At 38.8% G+C, this 23,118-nt stretch overlaps 1 protein-coding gene and 1 long non-coding RNA gene across 2 annotated transcripts in view; both read left to right on the top strand.

The window, feature by feature from the left end:
- Positions 1 to 6,218: 6,218 nt before the first annotated feature.
- LOC124384685 lies at positions 6,219 to 7,756 on the top strand. Its single transcript, XR_006925471.1, has 4 exons — positions 6,219 to 6,434; positions 6,932 to 7,039; positions 7,180 to 7,411; positions 7,676 to 7,756. It is a non-coding gene; the product is annotated as an uncharacterized LOC124384685 (long non-coding RNA).
- Positions 7,757 to 7,766: 10 nt separating this feature from the next.
- LOC124384612 (eukaryotic translation initiation factor 4 gamma 1-like) overlaps positions 7,767 to 23,118 on the top strand; it is a 31,308-nt gene continuing 15,956 nt past the window's right edge. The window contains exons 1-4 of the mRNA XM_046847608.1: positions 7,767 to 7,799; positions 7,895 to 7,976; positions 8,091 to 8,189; positions 8,714 to 8,805. Coding sequence (XP_046703564.1) covers positions 8,719 to 8,805 — 87 coding nt within the window. The 5' untranslated portion in view covers positions 7,767 to 7,799; positions 7,895 to 7,976; positions 8,091 to 8,189; positions 8,714 to 8,718. The remainder of the gene's footprint in view (positions 7,800 to 7,894; positions 7,977 to 8,090; positions 8,190 to 8,713; positions 8,806 to 23,118) is intronic.

Below are 23,118 nucleotides of genomic sequence, written 5' to 3'. Positions count from 1 at the left end.
GTTCTAATTCTAAATCTAAGTCTAATAGTTTTCCTAAACCTGGTCTACAGTTTAGTCTTAACTCCTTAATGTTTGTTTTATATACCTGATTTGAGTACATGTTTGATTTAGTTGGATATTTGATGATCCTTTTCTTTCGTTTTATTTAGTCCTTAGCAGAGACGTTTCTGTCTGTGATTTTGGACAAAATCTAAGCAGAGAAAGAGTCTATGAGACATGAACTCCTGCAGTCTCTCTGTCGGGTTTATGTAGCCTTATGTGAACAGTGAGAAGATTCTCACAAAGCTCATGCCCTCGCCTACAGACTTCTTAAAGAAGGTGAGATTATATTGACATTTCATTACATATCTACTAAAAATGATTCAGACAATAATACAAAGAAGCAAAATTTGTCTGGTTCTTGTTTTTGTATTCTTTCTATACAGTGTATTTTAAGTCTGTGGTATTGTTTTGTTTCTTTGCAGACTTTCCTGAAGCCCCTAAATTAATAATGGTCATAGTGACATTGGTAACATTGCATTAATGTTATAATATCTGATAGCCATTAGAGGGCACTCTCGTGCTGCATGTGGGTGTGTTTGCAGTGTGCAGAGTAAACGAGTAAAAAACGCTGCGCAGTCATGTCTCCGGTTCTTTCTGCGCATGCTCCGAACTTAATGGTATAATATGTGTTTTATATTATAATGATACAAACAACAGTATTTACATTCATCACATTACTGTGCTGGAAAACAATACAAATTAAATAAAAAAGAAGAAGTGTAGAAGAAGAAAAGCGGGACAAAGACAGAGGTAATGTGATGTAATGAATAGTGATGATCATATAAATAAACTCAGTTTAGTAAAAGTTTGTGAACAAACTTTATATTGGTCCAGTTTTTAAAGTTTATTCTAAAAGTTATAAATAGTGTAATAAGTGGAAAAGAAATATGAGTCAGTTCATGTCACACAGATTTATTAGGTTTTTTTTTATTTTAATTCAGTGTCATTACAAAATAGGTTTAAATTTGTAGAGATTTTATTTGGACAAACATATCAGACAAAAGAAATCAGCAACATATATTGGTCATCCTGTATCAGTCGACCTCTAGGTGTGAGTTTAAATGATATGCTCAGTTGTATGTATGAGATAATTGTAGTGTCTCTGTGTCTCTCAGAGAGACAGAGACTGTCTGGACGGTGAGACGCCACTAAGCGTTAATATTATAATAATTACACTGATCTATTAGAGACGCTTATCAGAAAAGTCCGAATCAAATCCACTCACAAGTGCAGCAGATTCATGTGATATGAAATAATGTCCTAATGGCAGCAGCATTATACAGTCATATATATATTTCTATAAAAGAGCTCTGATACGGATTTCAGTCTTTAAGAAGAACATCTTCAGAGGGGTTTTCTCTCGTCCTGGTATCATAAGTGTAGATAAACATAGGTTGTGTTTAATTGACAGCCCTGGTGAAGTCTGATGACCTGAAGAGGGTGGAGCTGAGACTTCAGACAGCAGACGGACTTCTGAGGAGGAACATCAGCACCACACGAGAGGTTAGAGGTCACCAACCTGTAATTAATCCTGGAGGAATTAAGTGTGATTAGAGAGATAGCCATTTAAATGTAAGTGTGTGTGTGTGTGTGTGTGTGTGTGTGTGTGTGTGTGTGTGTGTGTGTGTCAGGTGAGTGTACAGTTCAGTGAAGTGCTGTTACACCTTCAGGACAGACTTCTGGCTTCAACACACTCCTCCTATATATATATATACTGTATATATAGAGATTATCGGTTGTTTGTACAGGATGAAGGCACTATAAAATTTTAATCACAGTCAATCACAATCTATCTCTCTATTATTGAATATTTTCCATGTAGTGAATACAAGGAGGAGAAGAAACAAGAAAAACAGAGATCAAAATTAAATAAAACTTAAGCAAATAAAGATTAATAATATTTATACAGAATTAAGCAAAAAAGCATGCCTGACCCTGCCACTAGAGGGCAGTGTGAGACTGACTTGAGGATGTGACCTGTGAGTTACAATTCATCTGTTTCTATAACCAACTGCAGTTATGATGATGATAATAATAAGAATTATAAGTATTTTGGGGGCTGTTATGAATTGTTCAAATCTTCCCTCTACCTCTCCTTTATTAGTGTAGTTACTGATAGAAAAAGTGAAAAGCTTTTTAAAACAACTTTCATGCAAAATATCTTGTGGCTCAATTAGATGAGATTTGCCTCTGGTTTGAGATTTTACTTGACTTTTAAAACAAAAAAAAAAAAACATTAACACTTTTCTTTCACGTGAACAAGCTTTTTTTTCACAAGACTTTGTCTTACACTTCCAGTGACTGTAGCTGAAGCAGAAAGAAGCTTTTTAAAACTGAAACTGATCAAATCATACCTGAGATCCACCATGTCACAAGAGCACCTCAGCAGCCTCGCTGTCAGAAACATCAACCATACAAGTGCTGGTCAGATTTGCAACGATGATGTAATTGATGACTTTGCAACAAACAAAGCAAGAAAGATCTGTTTTTAGGGAAATGACTTTGTAGTGAAAAATGTATTTAATTTGTTTGTTGTGTGAATTGCCAATTTATTATTATTTATTTTTATATTGTATTTTTGTATTATTTTAAATGTTATTTTAAATGATCTAAAGAACCAAGTCACTGAAATGATGCCATCTTCCACTCACTAGCAGTGATCAGTAATACTGATGAGTGCCATACGGGGGCGCTAATGCTTCGAGTAATGCCAGGGAACGGATCAACGAATAAAAGAATGCTCTTAGCATGGAAAACGATGTATTTGTGGCCTGTGCACAATAAGATAGAAAAAAGACAAGAAACAAACAGCAATGATCAATAGACTGGAAAGCTTACCGAACAAAAGTCCGGCAGGGGGCGCTCGCCTCTAACCCGGGTGTGTGTTTCTACAGAGAAACACTACAGGAGCTCATGTAGAGTCGCGCCGTCACCATCTCTGTGACGTAGCATCCCTGATTGGTGCAACAATCTTTTTAATCCACCAATGAAACGTCATAGTCAAATGTCATGCTGTCATAGTAACATGCAAACATTGTAAGTCAATATTGAATCGAAGGCCGTTGTTGAGACCAGACGTGAAAACAAGTGCGTTAGAATAATCTTAGAACATCAGCAGCGATGGTGAGAAAATAAATAAATCTACAGTATCTACAGCATCAACTTGTGTCTCATCGTCTCTCTACATACTGTAGATGTGAAGCTTTGGGTTTTCCAAACCTTTTTTTTTTTTTTTCATTCCTTTACATTTCTCCTGAGCTTTCTCACTTCTCATGGAGTGAGAAAAGAAGAGAAAGAAGTGGATCATTAACTCTTTTGTTTACTGCAGTAGGAATGTTCACTTTAAAACTGCAACAACATACAGAAATATCCATCCTCATTTCTTCAATTACACTAAATATTGACAAATATATATTCTGTATATGTTGTAGATCTGTATTGAGCAAGTATCAGAGAGAACATTAAATATGATGTCAAATGTAGTGACAGACATTTTCATGTTGTTCTAATCAACAGTATTGGGTGACCTACGTTCCTGTGGTGGTGAACATGACTGCGAGTTCTCCAGAAGAACAAATGCTGGTAATGTACAGTTCAAACACACACTGTTTTTCACACAGAATAAACTAAAGCCCATCACTTCCTCATCACCTAAACACACTGTTCATTTAGATTTTACTTACGGCAGCCAAACGGCCTCATTTTGTAAACCCCTTGATCACTTACTCTGTCTTTAAGGGAACTAAATGAAGAGGAATGAATGAAAAGTGGTATCCAATCTGTGATATTATTGGGGACCTGATTATGGTTCAGAACGATCTATAAAACATAACTGACTACTAAAATCAGATTGTCAAAATGTCCCTCCACTGCAGCAACATCCATCTACCAAGAGGAAGAGGAAAACGGTGCGTGTGCTTACTCTTTGTTTCAGTACTGGTGCATTTACTGAGTAATGAACCTATTTATCTCTGATCATGTGCTATTTATATCCTATTAGGATCGTTGTCTGAGATCCTAACCAGTACAACAAGGACATCACGGAGGAGATCATATCAGAAGCTGGCAGGAGTCGGAAGCCCACTCTGCCAGTGGGAAATGTCTTTTCCGTCCCTATGCCTCTGCAGGTAACAGTCACACACGCATTCAGAGAGGAAGCAGATTCTTCTGGCTAATAGCTCACCAGTCTTCCTCCTTATATTTACCTGTATTACCATTTCCCTTTTCCACTATTTTTACTCATGTGTGCACTCTGTTTTCCCTTCTTTCTCTTTCTATTTTATGTCCAAATTCTCATTATCCTCACGCTTTCCACCTCAAATCCCATCAACTGAACCAAGTGGTGGAAAATGAGCACGTCTATAATGTGGACAGAGCTCAGGGACCCCCTGCTCCTGGCGACTTGAAACCAGGTGAGTCCCAATATCTCTATTATAATTTTTTTAGATTTTTGACTCGCCTAGTCTGTGATTTAATTGCTACTGTCTCTGTTGTCTACAGATGAACAGCTTGAGAGTTATTCAGTAAAATCTGCTGCATTAGATGGCACTGAAAAGTCTACCTCTTCAGCTGAGCCCGGTCCTGCACAAGCCGTCACACCAAAGCCAGATAAAACAGAGCCTGTGCACGTGCCTCCAGGGGTTCCAGCTTCTGCTCTATTCACCATCGATGAGCCGAAACAGACACAGCTCCTCGTCCTGACGACTCCCAATCGCTCAGAGAGGTGAGTTTAGGGCTCGTCCCTGTCCCTGCACTGGATTTTAACTGGTCAAAATCTTTTACAATGTGACTAAATTAAACGTGTAGTCCAGCATTTTCCAACATGTTTTAATTAAGACGTATTGCAAATTGTTAAACTGTTGTGCATGTTAAACGTGTTGAATACAAAAGTAGCCTAAAAGAACAAATCCGTACTTTTAGAAATAAGACTCGTACTTTTTAAATACGTTTTCTACAAATAATAGAATTACACATCTTTAAATTTCAATATGCAATATTATCTTTTGGTAATGGCGTATAAAAATATAAAAATCTCACATAATCCTTCCTTTTTCCCACAACTGCCCTTTGACTTTCATTGTAATCGAGTCATGAGTAAAGTTTTCTACTCGTCTCAATAAACTAGGAGGCATGTTAGCTCTTGGTTGTAGTTATTGCACATGGACTACAAATACTGTAGATATAAACTGAGGTGCAACACTGGAGTATTTCTTTAAATAACTATATATAAAGATATAAATGCTGTCGTTCACTTTGGTGAATGTGTGAAACCTACATTTACACTACAAATTCACAGTAATCCTGGTGTTTTATTATTAATTGGGTGTGTTTGTGTGTTAGGATAAGCCAGAGCTCGCTTTCCAGCAGTCTGACTTTGACCTTGAGCCAGTCTCAACCACAGTCGAGAATTCCAGTGTGTCTCCTGTGATTGTGGAGCATCTGGCTTCAGCAGAAACACCAGCAGATGAGATCGAAGCGCAGGAAGCCGAGCCGCCGAAGAACGAACCCGAGCCCGGCTCTGAGGATGAAAGCAACGATGAGGTCCTTTCACCTGTCGAAGAGCCCAACAACACCACCATGCACAGTGAGACCTACTTCTTCTGACTCGCACACTTTATCATGTTTTCACTACTTTTCATGTCTGCTTTTGCTCGTTCCTTCCTCAGAGCCAGAGATGGAGAATAAGAGGATACAATATAGTAGAGACTTTCTTTTGAGCATCCAGTTCATGCCTGATTGTATGCAGAAGCCAGAGGGGCTTCCATCCATACCTGATGTGGTGCTACACAAGGTAAGCCTCCTGACATGTGGGCTTTATTTTAACTTTAAAACCAAATAAGGAATATTGTTTCACAGATCATTGCTTCACTCTCTGCTTTTACAGTGTAACCAAAATAAGTTGCCACCGGACCCACAGGGTCTCAGCTCCAGAGACTCAAATATCTCAAATATTCCAGCAGGAACTGGAAGCAGCTGTTTCAGTAAGCATCGTTTCTCTCAAGAGGGCTTTCTCTTCATTTTCCCCACAGAATAAAATCTAAATCTACTGAATTTGCAAATGAAGCTTCAAGTGGATAATCTGTTATCAGGCTTGAACCCGTCCTTCTGTAACATTTCTATGGTATCTTTATGTGTAATATTTGTATTTTTAATTGCACAGATTTTAGTTTTATGATGATTGACTGTGAGAGGCTTCAGGACGAGCTGGAGGAGGCGAATAACAAAGCTCACAGAAAAACCAGGGGTAACGTCAAGTTCATCGGGGAGCTGTTTAAGTTGCGGATGTTGACCGAGTCCATCATTCATAACTGCGTGGTAAAACTGCTGAAACAAAATGAAACTCTATTCTCCTCACCACCGCCGGCTAAGAGATGGACTTTAAGACGGCCAAGGTAAACAACCAAAGACACCATTGTAGAGCATTTTCATTGTTCAGGATTGTTCTAATTACCATCCTGCAAAGTTGTACACTATTATACCTTTAATGTAGCATATTGAATATGCATTAAGTCTCTAGCTTTTGATTTAGGCCTCGCAGTAAATGATATTAGTAGTGATATTAAAGTGTGTGTGTGGTTTAGTAAGCTTTTGCTGCTGCTTATGTAATACTCGGCTTTGTAAAAGTTTCATGTTAAAGCCTGTAATCTTTAACTGAGCACATGTTAACAGAGCACTTGCTTATAATTTATAGACCAATACAAAGATGCTTGGAGAAATTGCTAGAGCTACATTACATAAAAAGTGTGCTTCCTGTTGTTTAATATTTTAACAGCTGTTCCAAGTGTAACCGATGAAATGTTTATGAACCGCCAGTAAACAAATATCTGCTTTTTACAACTTGTCGCGTCTGACAGCTGTAAATATCTTCTATTAAACATTTTTCCTGAAGTACTTGATGATAAGATTTATTTGGGACCGAATTTCGGGGGACGACGGCTGAACTGGAAGAACGGCTGTGATGGAGAAACTAGCGCTAGAGCCACATCCGGAGCATCAGGTGAGTCTGTAGTGAATGTAGTCTGTGTTCTTTTTCAGCTCTCTCCTGTGTTCATGTTGTGAAACTGTGTTCTTGAAACTAAATTCAGTTTAATGCATGAGCATTTTTAGTCATGACACATCATGTCTCTTGTGTTTCAGTAAAACTGGACGCAGTGCCAGACTCGACTACAAACAAGCCTGCGCTATCAGAGGAGGAAATGGAGAAATGCTCTAAATCCATTATTGAGGAGTTTCTACACATAAATGATTACAGAGTAATGATCTCATGCAGTGATCTGGACCACGCTGGAGCGAAACCAGACCACGTGGGTCATCTGTTCCATCAGCTGCTGCAGGCTGGGATCCTCTCCACATCTCAGTTTTTTAAAGGGTGAGTGACATTCCTGCACCACACAGCTCCGTCTCCCACTGGCGCCAGAGACACTACTGTCTGCGTCATGAGATGTCCACAGCTTGATGACATATTTACACCCAATGGGGTTATTGTAACATTATTATGAATACGCTTGCTTTTACATTTGGTCATTTTCAGATAATTTTATAACAGAATCAGAATCCTTTAATAAGACTTTTGTCTGTGTTTTTTTTTTGCTCTCTTTTCCCCCCATTTTCTTACCTCTCCTTGTTTACACAGGTTCTCAGAAACCCTCGAGATAGCAGATGATATGGCGATTGACATTCCTTATGTATGGCAGTACATAGCGGAGCTCGTTAATCCTGTGCTTGGAAGGAGGAATCTCTTTGAGAGAATTATTAATGTATTTACAGTTACATTTGAGACTATACATATACATTTTTTGCTGGAAAGGAAGTTGGTGTTTGTTTTTAATTGTTAATTTCTTGAGAATTCCAGTGAATTTAGCAAACCACTACTTCCTGTGGCAAGAGCCGGCATATTATTTGCAGAAATATTGCACCTTCTCTGCAAACAAATGGTGAGCTGTGAGATCTTCTATAGAACATGACTGAAAAAAGGAAAGTGTTTTGTCATACTAGTTGAAAAAGGTTATTTTTTGTTCAAGTCATTGCTGTGTTTTTCTTCACTTTAGAGCCAAAAGGAAGTGGAGGCCTTATGGAGGGACTCTAAACTGAGCTGGGCTGATTTTCTTCCTGAAACCGTGGATGGGAACAACTTCATTACTGAGCAGGTGAGCTGTTGGCTGCACACTAGATTTAGACTCCACTGGAAGATTTGGACCAAACAGGATCCAGTGGGCAGTAGATTTTCTACTACTTCAGTAATAATAATAGAAGAGCTGAGTAAAAGTGACAGCATAGTTATTTTATGAAATCATTTCGCTTGAAAATTGATTTGAAATACTATTGTTTATGTCTGATCTAATCACTTAGCTCAGCATATTTTTGGCTGGTTGTTACAGAGGGCTTTTAAAAATGTGCAATAATCAATATGGGTTAAAACTCATACTGTGATCAATTTCATTTGTTAGTATAAGAACATTGTCAGTGAACTCAAATGGCAGCTCGTCTGATCAGAAAAGAGAAAAGTGTTTGTGTTTGTGGTGTAAAAGCAGTGTGTTGGTTGGGTAGACTTGATGCAGTTTTATTTCTAAACCAGCACAAATGCTGCCTTTAAGAAGAACATCTTCAGAGGGGTTTTTTCTCGTCCTGGTATCATAAGTGTAGATAAACATAGGTTGTGTTTAATTGACAGCCCTGATGAAGTCTGATGACCTGAAGAGGGTGGAACTGAGACTTCAGACAGCAGACGGACTTCTGAGGAGGAACATCAGCACCACACGAGAGGTTAGAGGTCACCCAACCTGTAATTAATCCTGGAGGAATTAAGTGTGATTAGAGAGATAGTGATTTATAAATGTGTGTGTGTGTGTGTGTGTGTGTGTGTGTGTGTGTGTGTGTGTGTGTGTACTGAAAAATGTATTTAATTTGTTTGTTGTGTGAATTGCCAATTTATTATTATTTATATTTTATTTATGTATTTATTTGTAAATGTATTTACTGTAAACTCTTATTAAAGATAAAGTAAGTGCAGATTGTTGTTATTTATGTATCTTTTTAGGTGGCAGCAGGATGGGGGCAGGTCATGACGTGGAAGAAACCGTGGATGAAATCTCCGCGAGACGGAACGTCATACTGTAATTCTCGGAGATTCCATCGTCCGGCATGTCCGCGCTACCGGAGACAATAGTAAGGTGCACACTCGCTGTTTTCCTGGTGCTCGTGTTCTCGATGTCGCTGCGCAGGTACCTGCGATCTTGAACGAGAACTTCGGAGCGGTTGTTCTTCATGCTGGAACGAACGACACCCGGCTGAGGCAAACGGAGATCTTAAAGAGGGATTTCAGGATCCTGGTGGAGACGGTACGCAGCACATCACCGACAACGAGGATCATAGTGTCAGGACCTCTTCCCACTTACCAGCGAGGGGCTGAGAAGTTTAGTAGACTCTTTGCACTAAATGAATGGTTACAGTCATGGTGTCGAGAGCACAAACTTCTCTTTATTAATAACTGGAACTGTTTCTGGGAGCGTCCGAGGTTCTTCCGCCCTGATGGCCTGCACCCCAGCAGAGTTGGAGCAGCAGTGCTATCAGATAACATCTCTAGGATACTTCACAACATCTGACTGGTAAGACATCAGGAAACTTACGACTATGAGAACATTTATACAACAAACCAAATAGTTACAAGTTCACACACAGCCCAGTTTATAGAAACCGTATCTATTCCTCGTGTAGTAAAACCAAGAATTAAATACACAAGATCCAGAAATAATCTTATTGCAGTTAAAACTGAAAAATGCCAGATAAGCAAACACCAAAAAGTTCTAAAGTTTGTTTTTTTAAACATTAGATCACTTGCACCCAAAGCTACAGACAGACGCTAAAAGCTGCTAGAGCTGAACACCTGAGCAAACTCATAGAAAACAACAAAAACAATCCTAGGTTCCTTTTCAGTACAGTAGCTAAATTAACTACAAATCAGGTATCTGAAAAATGTTTAGTAGTGAGGACTTTATTAATTTCTTCACTGAAAAAAATTATAGTATTAGAAAAACAATTGTGGCGGTCCAACCTCTGACAGCATCTCCTGACACAATCTCACCTACAACTCCACATCTACACTGTTTTACATGTACAGGACAGGAAGAGCTGTATAATGTTATTACCAAAGCTAAATTAACAACATGTCAGTTAGATCCCATTCCAACTGATCTATTGAAGAAAGTGTTATATACAGCTGGTGAGCCTCTTCTCAATATTATTAACTCCTCAATATCTTTAGGTCACGTCCCTAAATCAAGTTAGCAGTTATTAAGCCCCTCATTAAGAAACCTCATTTGGATCCAAACACGCTATCGAATTACAGACCCATTTCAAATCTCCCATTTATGTCTAAGATTTTAGAAAAGATTGTCGCTGCCCAGTTATGTTCCCACTTACAAGGACATGGTTGACTTAATTTGTGCTCAGCAAATTTCCAAGGCCCAGGTTACTTATCTGGATGCTCTCATCCAAGAATATTTGGAAACCAGAAAGGCATTGTTTCCTAATACCAACTTAAAACCTAAACACCAATACTTACGAGATTATCCAGGGCTAATCCTAAAATTTGGCTCTCATCAGGCTTTAGACGATGCCCTTTGAGAGCAAACACAGTTACTTCAAAAGATGCACAAGGCATCTGAAAAATGTCAAAAACCTGTGCTTGACTCTTTCAGAGAGACATCAAATGTTCCAGGTCTTCCTTTCTGCTGGGTCAGTCAGTCCTCCAGCATTGCAAATAAAAGATGGCTCAACATTTTGCTTGGAGCTTCACAGTGAGCAAGTTACAGTGAGCAAGTTAAGATTCCAGTAGATGTTCAGTACAATGGCCTTGCTTACAGGAAGGGCCAGTTTTTTGTCATGAAGTATGATGAGTCAGTGGAGTTTGGTGAACTTCTGCTGATTTTTGTTAAGGATGATTCAGCTCTTCATTTTCTCATGAGAGTTTATGATGCTGAATTTATTTCTTACTACCACATGTACTCAGTAAAAAAGACAGAGTGCAGACTCATCAGTGAACTGATTGACTTGTGGCCCTTGTCATCTTATGTGAAAAATGGTTACCTACGGTGGCCGAGAAGTGCAAAATACATTACTGTTAGTGTTAGGATGGTTTTCACACTGTTTCACACACATTCCTTTGTCTGCTCAGTGTCTATAGAATATTTACGATGTTAGTCTGTAAGGTAAACAGAGTCTTATCTGGACTCACACACTTCCAGCTAGTATATCCTCTTGTCTAAACAGGAAACAAGTCAGGTTTCTCTCTGTGTGTATATAAACGTTCTGCTACCTGCAATAAACTGAAGAGGAAGCATTTGCTGTGTGCTGTGATTCTTCCCTGATCAGAAAGGCACCACGGGCATAGCAGGTCATATGGAAAACCTCTCCAAGAATTAAGTTTCGTTTGGGCATGATAAAAATCTAACAGTTTTGGTGTCAGAAGTAAGATACTTTCAGCAATATCCAAAGGGAAATCACGCATCAAGGTAAGTTTTAAGATACTTCCTTGTTTGTGGGATTGTCCCGTATGCCAGCCAATAGGGCTGCATATGTTTCGTGTCTTGGTTATGCATTAATTGTTTAATGATAATTTCCTTTGGTGGGATGATTTGTGACATTGGTTTCCTCACCTTAGATGTAAGATGCAAGATTAGAAGACGTTTTTACGGTCTGTCTAGTATAGGCGATATTGTCTGAAGTATCCAAAAGAATCCACGATAATTTTATATGCCGAAAAAATAGATTTATGAAAAATTAATTGTTAAAAAAAAATAAAATAAAAAAACCAAAAAGTGAGAAAAGACTGAAGAAAAACAGACATTTGAAAGACTTTTGGCTTTATAGTCGATTTTTTCTCCTAACTTACAAAATTTGTGATCCAATTGGAGACTGGATTACTCTTTTGTTTGAAGACGATCCCCTGGTGCCTTACAGCTGTATTGTCTAAGTGTTATGTGTTGTGTGTATTGTCTGTGTATTAAGTGTTGTGTGTCTGTTCTTTGTTCTGTGTAAAGATTGGATGTATAGGAATTGTGCCGGTTATTGAACTAATCCTTATTTAGATCATTTGGCATTATGGAGTGAAATTGTATTACATCTAGATACTTTTCCTAGAGATTTAGATGCTGCTAGAGGTTTCTGCTATGCTCCAGGTTAAGTTAATGTGCTCTGCACTGCAACAGGAAGTGGTGCATTCAGCCTCAGCACAAAACTCAAGGAGGAGGTCCTAGAAAAAGGGAAGTTCATCTATTAGGATAGATTTCCAATTTCATGTCCTGTAACTCACCTTTTGCCTGTAGTGACACCGACTGGTACTAATTTTTATCATAGCTTTACAATAATTCCAAATTCGCCTTTAAACCTTTTAGGAAGAGATATGATGCACAAAATGAGAATGGAAATTCTGTTTTTTGAAACCAATGTCTCACTGTCTTTTTCTTCTGTCCTTATGCTCTTAACTGAGCCACAGAGGTCCTGCCTGATGAACCAAATTTAGGTGAAGTTAACCCTAAATTATGGGCCTCTCACAAAGATGAGGCAGGTTTAATCCAGGTAAAACCGTATCATGCACTCATGAAAACACACATCATCCGATTTTTGTTAAACAATATCCATTGTCGAAAGAGAAGAATGTTGGCATTGCTCCAGTTATTGACAATTTATTGTCACAAGATGTTTTGAACGAGACACATTCACCGTATAATCGATTAATCCTGTCTTGAAGGCAGATAAAAATGCTGGAGGCTAACACAAGATTTACGTGAGATTAATAAATTAGTTATTCCGTTAGCTCCTTTGGTGCCCGATGTAGCTACCATTGTTAACTCTATACCAGCGACTCACAGATTTTTTACTGTGATTGATCTTTGTTCTGCTTTTTCAGTGTCCCTTTGGCCTCAGAGACGCAGCCACTTTCACATTTACCTATAGGGGCGTCAATTCACCTGGACCCGTCTTCCTCAGGGTTTTGTTGACTCATCAGCGAATTATGCTTTCACCTTTGTGCTACCTGGATCCTTACGCAGGATCCTATCAGGACACGGGCAGATGACAGCACAGTGACGATCTTCGTATCTTCCAAATCTTAGACAACTATGCTTGCTCAGTGCTGTGCGGCTCTGCATGATGGTGATGCTGAGAACAAGCGGCTTCTGACTGTAACTATCACCTGGATCACAACAGCTGTACACAACATATGACACACACTAGATCTGGTTATGAGACCACGCTCTTGGCAGAAGGTAACAGCTGTAGCTCAGCTGTAGTAGCACCTCTATTGCACGACGTTTTAGATGGTTTGACCTAGCCTTAAACACATTGACAGATATGTTTGCGATCTTAAATCTTTAGACAACATAGCACAAGGGTTGCCCTCGTGCTTGGTGCAGTGGCTGCTGCGGCTCTGATGGTCCGGGATGCTGAGAAAACGGTGCTGTCACATCCTTTGATACTGTACACCTCACATCAGGTAACAGCTATTTTACACAACATATGACAGCTGCGTAGATCTGGTTATGAGACCACGCTCTTGCGGAAAAACTATAAGCCTCTTCTCAGCCGCATTCAGCTGTAGTAGCTCATGTGATCTAGACGATATTGACTTAGATGGTTTTGACGACACACATGATTGCCTTAAACACATTGAAAAAGAGAGACCTCTTGTAGGCCCGATCTTTAGATACGGCCCTGGAAGAGGGTGATTGTCTATATGTAGATGTTCATGTTCAAAACCTTCTGAAGATGTGTATTTATGTGGATATGCGGTTGTAAGATTACCTGATGTAATAGTTGAAGCTAAATCATTACCATACACATCAGCACAAGCTGCAGAGTTGGTGGCACTTACAAGAGCATGTCAGTAGTCTGAAGGTAAAGTAGTGACTGTATACAGTATACACTGATTCTAAGTATGCTTATGGTGTTGTGCATGATTTCAAACACATGGAAGCAAAAGACTTGTAGATCAAGATGATGGAAAGTGATTGTCTATGTAACATGTTAACAGCGTATTTATGTGGATATGCGGTTGTAAGATTACCTGATGTAATAGTTGAAGCTAAATCATTACCATACACATCAGCACAAGCTGCAGAGTTTGAACATGTCAGTAGTCTGAAGGTAAAGTAGTGACTGTATACAGTATACACTGATTCTAAGTATGCTTATGGTGTTGTGCATGATTTTGCCACATGGAAGCAAAAAGACTTTAAAACAGCTGATGGAAAGCCCATAGCACATTTTAATCTTATAGGCGACTTCTTAAAAGCTGTTCAACTCCTGCCAAAGTGGCCATAGTTACACATATGCAACCTGTAGGAAATTTGAGATACATGTTGGTTATAGTTGACAGATTCAGTAAGTGGCCAGAAGCATTTGCATGTGCTACAGAGAATGCTAAAACGGTTGTCAAAATATTAACAAAAGAGATCATCTCTAGGTTTGGTATTCCTAGTGTGAATAAAAGTGATAACGGCACACCTTTTGCTTCGAAGGTAACACAACTTTTGGCTAAAAGCTTAGCAAGTGACTGTTATTTTAATAATCCCTATCACCCACAGTCAGCTGGAGTGGTAAAGAGAACAAACAGAACCATTAACGTGTTAGCCTGCATTGAAACAGGCCGAAATTGGACTATTGTTCTCCCGGTAGTACTCACAGAAATGAGAATGACCCCATCTTCAACAAAACTAACCCTTTAAAGGTTTTATGTTCTAACCTTTCCCGACCCCATGGGTCAGCGGACACACTGGCATTTCTTCTTTAGGTAACCTGGAAGTGATGGTGGACGACGTTTCTGCCCTGGTTGAGAAATTGAATTCTATCAGTGCTGATGTCTCACTAACTCTTCCTCTGCCCACAGATAAGCCAACACACCCTTTTGTGCCTAATCAGCAGGTCCTGATAAGAAGTCTGAAGCCTACCAAGGTCTGAGCGAGTATCTGGGTCCAGTGACTGTTCTAGCTGTAACCAGAACTGGAGTTCTGACTAATTATCAGCCACAGTGGATACACAAGCAGGATCAAAACAGCACCCACTTATTCTATGCACTAATTGGTCTGTTGGCCTAAGAAGCCTACCTAAGTGAGTATTCAGGGCTGAAACAGTTGAGAGCCCACGGAAAGATCCTTTCTTTATAGTAGAAAGGGGCCACCTCCGGGTGAAGATCTGACTCACTTGACTGTTTAGTTTAGCTCACCCTGATACCTGCTCTAGGTCTAAATTCTATAACTATATGTGCATAGTTGTAACTAGACTCAATTTTCATTATTCTCTTTAAATACATTATTCAGTGAGAAGAAACTGTTCTGTATACCTTATAATACTGCTAATAGACATATTGGAATTATACTTTGTATGTTGCAATGTTTGATGACGATGGTAAGAGTGGTGATGATGAAGGATTATATGCATGTAGGAATTAAATGGAATCTGAATGTTTTGTTTGTCTTTATCTTTTCATTTGCAGTTTATGTCACCGGTTCTGTTCCCGGGATGAACATCCTATGTTTTGGTGTGTGATGCTGAATCATAAATGATTTAAAGTGGCCATTGTTAGTGTTAAGATGATTCTCACACTATCTCACACACATTTCTTTGTCTGTTCAGTGTCTATAGAATATTTACGATGTTAGTATGTAAGGTAAACAGGGAGTCTTATCAGGGCTCACACATCTCCGGCTAGTATATCCTCTTGTCTAAACAGGAAACAACTTTAGGTCAGCTTTCTCTCAATGTGTGTATATATCGTTCTGCTGCCTGCAATAAACCGAAGAAGACCATTTGCTGTGTGCAGTGTGATTCTTTCCTGAATTCAGAAAGGCACTACGGGCATCGCAGATTGTATAGAAAACCTCTCCAAGAATTAAGTTTCGTTTGGGCATGATAAATATCTAACATTCACCCTTGTTAACTTTTTGAATATAATAAATAAAAATAAATAAACAGACATTTTGTTTTATTTAAATGTTTACTTTTTGTGTAAATAATAAAAATGGACATGAATAAAAAACTTTTCAGAGCCTGGAACATCAACTAAATTAATATAAAATAAAAAAAACAGGCCAAGGTTTTCACTTGTATGTTCCTTTCTTTAATAATGAAGTAATTTCTGTAGCACTCAGCGATTCTCCTCTGTCTTGAGCTTCAGACATTTTGCCTCAGTGTGCTCTAGTAGTCTAGTAGTGTTTTTAGTCATTTTTATTATTTAAAAAAAAACTTAAGACCATTTTGCAGGAGACTCACGAATGATTTAATTCTTCCAAAACCCACACAATCGAGTATTTCAACGACCGCAACCGTATTCACCAATCAAATCTTACAAGTGCCATCATGCAGCATTACACACGGGGGTCACCACAGCATTTATATGTTTACAGTAATTACACTGATCATTAACACTGTGGCAAAATCACAGCATGAATTAGTGGCATCACCACCCGAGATACAATTTGAAGATGAAAATGTGACATGTGAACACGTTTCATCTATTTACGGTATATATACATTATTTTGCCAAAACTTCGCGGACACCTGGTCATAAGTACGGTATGTGCTTTTTGAGCATCACATTCTACATTTAGTCCCAATTTGTGCTGATATTTTCCTCCACTCTTCTGGGAAGATGTTTTACTAGATTTTGGAGTCTGCTTGTGGACATTTCATCATCAGAACAAGAGTGTTAGTAAAGTCAGGTAGTGATGTAGGTGAGGTGAGGAGGCCTGGGGTTTTTCTTTCCTCTCAGTTTAACAGCAGTTACTGAAGCACACAGAGGAACAACTCAGTCATACACTAGGACACATTTCACTACCACATTTATACCTGTTTTTACATCTTTATTATTTCCTACAGTGTCCATTCACTGTATAAATGTAGATCAAAATACAGAAAAGGACATGAAAAGCGAAATACAATTATTTACCAACATTAGCTAGGCTAACTAGACAGCTAGCTATTCTTGCTTCTATAGTTTTCTTCCTCAGTCTAAATATCAGATTTTTAGTGAACCATAAGTAAACTTTATTTTATTTATTTATTTATTCGACTTTTAGTCAAAAAGTAGACGTTTCTAATAAACCAACAAACACAAAAGCAGCGCTAGCAAACCCGGCTAGCATGAGGCTAATGATAATGTCTCCTACACTATTAGCCGAAAGGTCCATTTCTGCTCACTGCAACATTTATGGAAATATTATCACTCTTTATTATCATTCTTTATTTAATTTAGACAAATGTATCCACTTTTTCCTGCAAGTCTGTGATCTTTATGCTAATGATCAGGAGTAAACACAAAATGAGGAACATCGCTTTTCCCTCTTCACTCCTCCGATGGTCCTGATCACCTTTCCGCTTGTTTGGGGATTTTATGGGTGATTTGTTTCTAAATAATAATAATAATAATAATAATAATAATAATAATAAATGATAAACTCTGTGTTTTAAAGAAAATAAAATCCATAAAGCTCGGAAACTCACCGTTCCAGGGGTCGTACAAATCGCTTCATCCCAGCAGAGGTCTTCATCCTCCACCTGGAACACGCCGTCTCGGAGCTACAGGAGGAAAATCAAAGTGATGCTGAGGAAAGAAAAGTCCAAACAAATAATATCAAATATATCATATAAAATATTTCATATAATAAAAATCAAAGTGATCTTTTCAGAGTTGAATCCCAGTGGAAACGCGACTGATCCGAAGCTGCTGCTTTTTAGCTGATACACACTGTGTGGTCAAAAGTATTTGGACACTTGTCTTTTCCAGCCAGATGTGGTTCATAAATTCACCTAAAATGCACTTAAATGCTCCATCCAGCAAATAAACATGCAAACTGTTGAAACACTTCATATAAACAGAATGTAGAATCACTGAAAGCATTTTAAATGGGATTTAAATACCGCTACAGAGGAAGCAGGAGCTTTTCTGTAGCTATTATTGCTTTTATGTTCATGGCACAGGACCAAATATCAGTTTATTTTATCTTTCCATAATGAGCTGGAATAAATCATAAATGCTGTGGTGACCCCCGTGTGTAATGCTGCATAATGGCACTGCTGGAGGATTACACCAATGGAAGATTAAGGAGAAAGAGTCTCCAGGGACCATGATGATTTTCTGGCCCATGATGATGACTGGATAATAAGCTGATTTAGATTCCTACAGCTGTGCTCCTGGATCTATGTGCTGAATTGGGTCCAGTACTACAGAGGGCAACACGCCAGAACCATGCCATCCCCGTCCAAATACAGGTCCTCACCACTCTGGGGTTAATGACAACAGGTTGTTTCTAGTGGGAAATGGTGTGTGGTGTTTTGCACAATGTGGCACTGAGGACCAGTTTCCTCTCCTCCTGACCTCCCCCTCAGCATTATGACCCCGAGCCACAGCCCCTGCCCCCAAGAGGGATATAAACAAGATGCAAGAATCCATGAGGAGGTCATACGGTGTTTAAAAGAAAGACAAAAATCATGGTTTAACTTCATCTTTTAATAATTGTGCAATTTTACTTTTGTCACATTTTCCCAAAAGTTTATCATGTGGATTTTCATTATTTAGCTTAAAAGCATCCTCCAGTTGAGAAACACTGATTTAGAATCAGGATTTAAATGATGTCGAACACTTCAATAAACAAGTGATTTCATATTTTAGATTTTTATTGATTTTATTAATTATTATTGGACATGGAGAGGTTTAGCTTTCAGTTCCTGTCCTTGATGTCCAGACTCACTTGCCTTTTTTTTTACTGGAATGGGTGATAGTCGTCTGATCCAGTCCGGCAAAAGAGCAGATATAGAACTGTGAGACTTCAGTGCAGACCACACCGCGTTGTGAATCCTCAAATCAACACTGTGAAGACTCGATGAGAATACCATTGAGTCTCTTCCGATTGTGTGACATTTGCGACAAAGGATAGGACGACAATTCCAATCACGATGTTTCGCTGGTTCAGTTGTCCATAGAACATAGCCACAGAAGGTGATGGTGTACGTTACAAAGGTGCTTTGCATGACGAAGTCCGTGAAGAAAACTGTGAGTGCTCGGAGCAACCAGCGAGCTGGCAGGAACTCAAACGATTGGACAAGGGTAATAGCCCTCGCACATGAAGATACGGGTGATCAGCTGAAGTCCTGCAGGAAGATCATAGACAGAGTTCTGGATGGAATCTAGCCACATTCCATCTGGGAGAACATGTCAGCGTGGTGCAGAATGTCCATCACCGGTCTGAACCGGTCCGCATCAGTTTCCAAACGATTCGTCCTTTTTGGTGGAAACCTGAACCATTTACGGGGTAAATTATGGCACTGTTTACCTAAAGGACAGGTGGGCTGCTCCAGGCACCACAGGCAGTGCTTTTGAAGAACAAGTAAATAACAAGCATTGCAGGGAGCTCTAAAGGTGACAAAGTTGCGATACCCCTCAGCACATGCTTTGATGTGCGCACACGTGCCTTGATGCAGACGCATACCTTGCAAAGGCCACCTTTGTTCACCAGCTGCCATGTTCCTGCACACAGCATAAAATACACACAACAACAACATGATTTATATACGATATAATCAAAGGATCAGAATTAAAGCATAGAAAGGGTTTAGTGCTTTTAGTTATAAGAAAACGTTTGTTACAGTCATTTTTCTCATTGACTAGGGCCATAATCCCTCCATCCAAATCCACATAGATGTTTTGATCCATATCTGTGGAGATGTTTTCTGTAGAAGACTCTTCACCTGTAATTTTATACACTGGGAGCTGTATGTATTGTCTAAACAATGACAAGGAATTCCACAACAGATAAAACATGCCACGGCTGCAAGGATTATTAAAATTGTAGTCCCAGTCTGACCCTATTCTACTCTATTTATTAGTATATTATGTTAATTATACTTGGAGTAAACAGGTTACATGAGTTTGATTAAAATATGGGCTAAATAGGTTAAATTAAGCTACTTCATTGTATCTAATAGATTCTATACTAATTATTAGGTACATTTGTTGGATTAATATAAAAAGTTAAACTATAAAAGCTAATCTTAGCTAGCCGGCTAGTTACCCATGCTAATGTCGCTAAATAATGACTTTGTACTTTTCGAGTCTTCTACTAAATAATCTACAATATTCTGCCATAATTATTTAGACGACTTACCAGGTACCTGTATGAAGAAATGTTCAATAGAAGAGGATTTGTAATGTTTTTTTAGTTGCTGCTAATCGCTGCTGCTTCTTGCTGCTGTTTGTTTGTTTGGTGGTTGTCAATTTTAGTGTCTCTTTACTTACAATTGGTAAATTCACAAATGAGAAACAAAAGCACGCTTTGAATAGGCGTGTCACACTGTGACATCACACCTAGATGCCCGCCCTCACCAGTGACATCATCATGTCTTTCACTTTATTTCTCTCTCTCTCTCTCACACACACACACACACACACACACACACACACACACACTCTGCGCATGTACAGATTACAGAGGAAGATTACACAAACCGGAAGTTGACCCGAGTGACTATATGAATGTTGTAGAATCATAAATGACCAGATGAAGCTGACTGAGGTGAACCCTGAAACTAACCCAGGAACAGAGTAGAACATTCTGACCACCAAAATCTGAATCAAAAATTTAAATCGCACTCTCTATTATATGTATTCTCTATTATATGAAAATATATGTATGTATACCTAAAATAATTGTTTAAGTAAAATAAACACAACATAAAACTGCATTTAGAAACAGTTGAGTTCTCCTTCCTCACAGTGGTTTGACCCACTGCCTGCTTTCAGTTCATCTCACCTTCTCTACACACACGAGTCAGGTGTGTGTCTGCGCCTCAATTAATGTTCAACTCCATTAACTAGGGTATTTTATTCACTTTAAATAAAGCAATTCTCTATAATGTAGTTGATGCAGACTCATTCATAAATTAGTTGCGGCAAAAATGCTGATTTCGGATGTAATTTTCCATGAATCTGCTCTATTAGAGATTAAAATATGACTTATCTAGTGAACGTTAGCTTGTTTACAATAGCTTGTAGCATAGTGCACTGACACTAACACACCAAAGCCGTTTCCCATGCAGTGTTTTATTTGGGACGACTTGGTATAATGTTAACATTAACACACAATTAGCATATTGTTTATCTGTGCATTATCACTGTGCTACAGCCGAACTGACCCACTGTATTTTTATAATCAGTTTCTATTCTGTTCTTAAATGTCTTCATTTGTCAATAAAATGTTAAACCCTTTTTTTAATTCCTTGTTTTTATTGTTGTGATTGTTTTTTTTTTTTATGATAGTTTTAAATTACCATTGTAACTGATGCAGTCTCCATGCTACAATAATAATGATAGAAACAAAGTTTTTCACTGTGGGGACACCGTGTCTTTATACTGTAAGTACAATTTGACTGTATTAGTTGTGTCCCCCTTCAAAAATTGCTCATGAGAAATTTTATATTTATTGTCCCCCCCCACTGTTAAATGAAATTTACACCCATGGCCGTACTCCTACATGCACTGTGTTTTCTTCATGTAAACAATGAGTCACGCCTCAAAAAAGGTTAAAAAACCACTGCCTTATGGGTAATAAAAGACCAATAATCAGGATCTCAGGTCTACATTCCTTACTATTGAAGTAAACAGGACCAATACAGAACAGTTCATCAGACAGGAAGTCACTTATAGTTACTCAAGTACAGTGCAGTACATTTACTCAAACACTTTACATCACACACACACACACACACACACACACACACACACACACACACACACATGCTCAGCTCTGCTCGTGTCTTTCTCCTTTTTCTCCTCGTCACCAGTCACTAAAACAGAGCACACTGATTAGTCCCATCAGCCACAGATCTGCTTCTCAGTTGCTCATATTATCAACATACATGCTATACAGTGTGTTCATGTTGTGAGATGAATCAGTGTTAACCCTGTCAGAATAACTGCTGAAAGATCATCCACTTTCTTGTGCCAATCCATGTGATTAATTATGTCAGATGTTTTGAATATTCTGCATTAACTGTCAGCTATATTGCTTTCAGAGCTCAAAATGAACAAAGCACTAAAGCTGCAAGAAAATACCTCAACTTCAGTTTCTGTCAAATTCCTTTACTTTAAGGACATCAAACATCACTGACTTTACTAAAGTGGATTTCAAGAAAAATGCCATCATTGAATGCTCTCTGTGATGAAGAGACATTAGACATGATTGAAATTCAAAATCTTTATTTATTTAATAGTGTTTATTGTGTCTCGCTGTAGTAAAAGTGTTCAGACTCTCTGTTTCTCTTGTCGTCTTCTTTTTTTTCTATTTCTCCTTTTCTTTTGAATGTTTTCTTGTCTCAGCTGAGCAACAATTTCCTCCCATCGCCTCGGACTCTCATATAATGATCTGTTTTATTCTCTGAAGTCTTCTTTTCTTCCTCACAGAGATTCTGGGTATCCTGGAGCCCCCTGTTGGTCTGAAGCTGTAAGTTGTTCCTCTCCTCTATGTCAAGTTTAGTTTTCTCTCTTTCGTCCTCTTGTTTTTCTTTAAAATCCAACGTGGGCTCAAACTGAGCAACACGTTCCTCCAGTCGCTCTTTGTCTCTGATCAAATGATCTCTTCTGCTCTGCACTATTTTTACTTTCTCACACTGATTCTGAGTATCCTGGAGCTCCATGGTGGTCTGTTCCAAAGTGACCTCAAGCTGAGCAACATGTTCCTCCACTTTCTTTTGCTCTCTCGTCCAGCTCTCTCTCACATTCTACAGTTTTCTCCAGTTCCTCATTGATTTTCAGGAAGACTGGAGCTCCATGGTGGTCTGTTCAAAGTGACCTCAAGCTGAGCAACATGTTCCTCCACTTTCTTTTGCTCTCTCGTCCAGCTCTCTCTCTCACATTCTACAGTTTTCTCCAGTTCCTTAAGGATTTTCAGGGAAGACTGGAGCTTCATGGTGGTCTGTTCCAAAGTGGCCTCAAGCTGAGCAACATGTTCCTCCACTTTCTTTTGCTCTCTCGTCCAGCTCTCTCTCACATTCTACAGTTTTCTCCAGTTCCTCATGGATTTCCAGGGA

Source organism: Silurus meridionalis, chromosome 4 (genome assembly GCF_014805685.1).
Source record: "Silurus meridionalis isolate SWU-2019-XX chromosome 4, ASM1480568v1, whole genome shotgun sequence".
In the NCBI taxonomy this organism is placed as follows: Eukaryota; Metazoa; Chordata; class Actinopteri; order Siluriformes; family Siluridae; genus Silurus; species Silurus meridionalis.
This window is presented reverse-complemented; position numbering and strand designations above follow the sequence as displayed.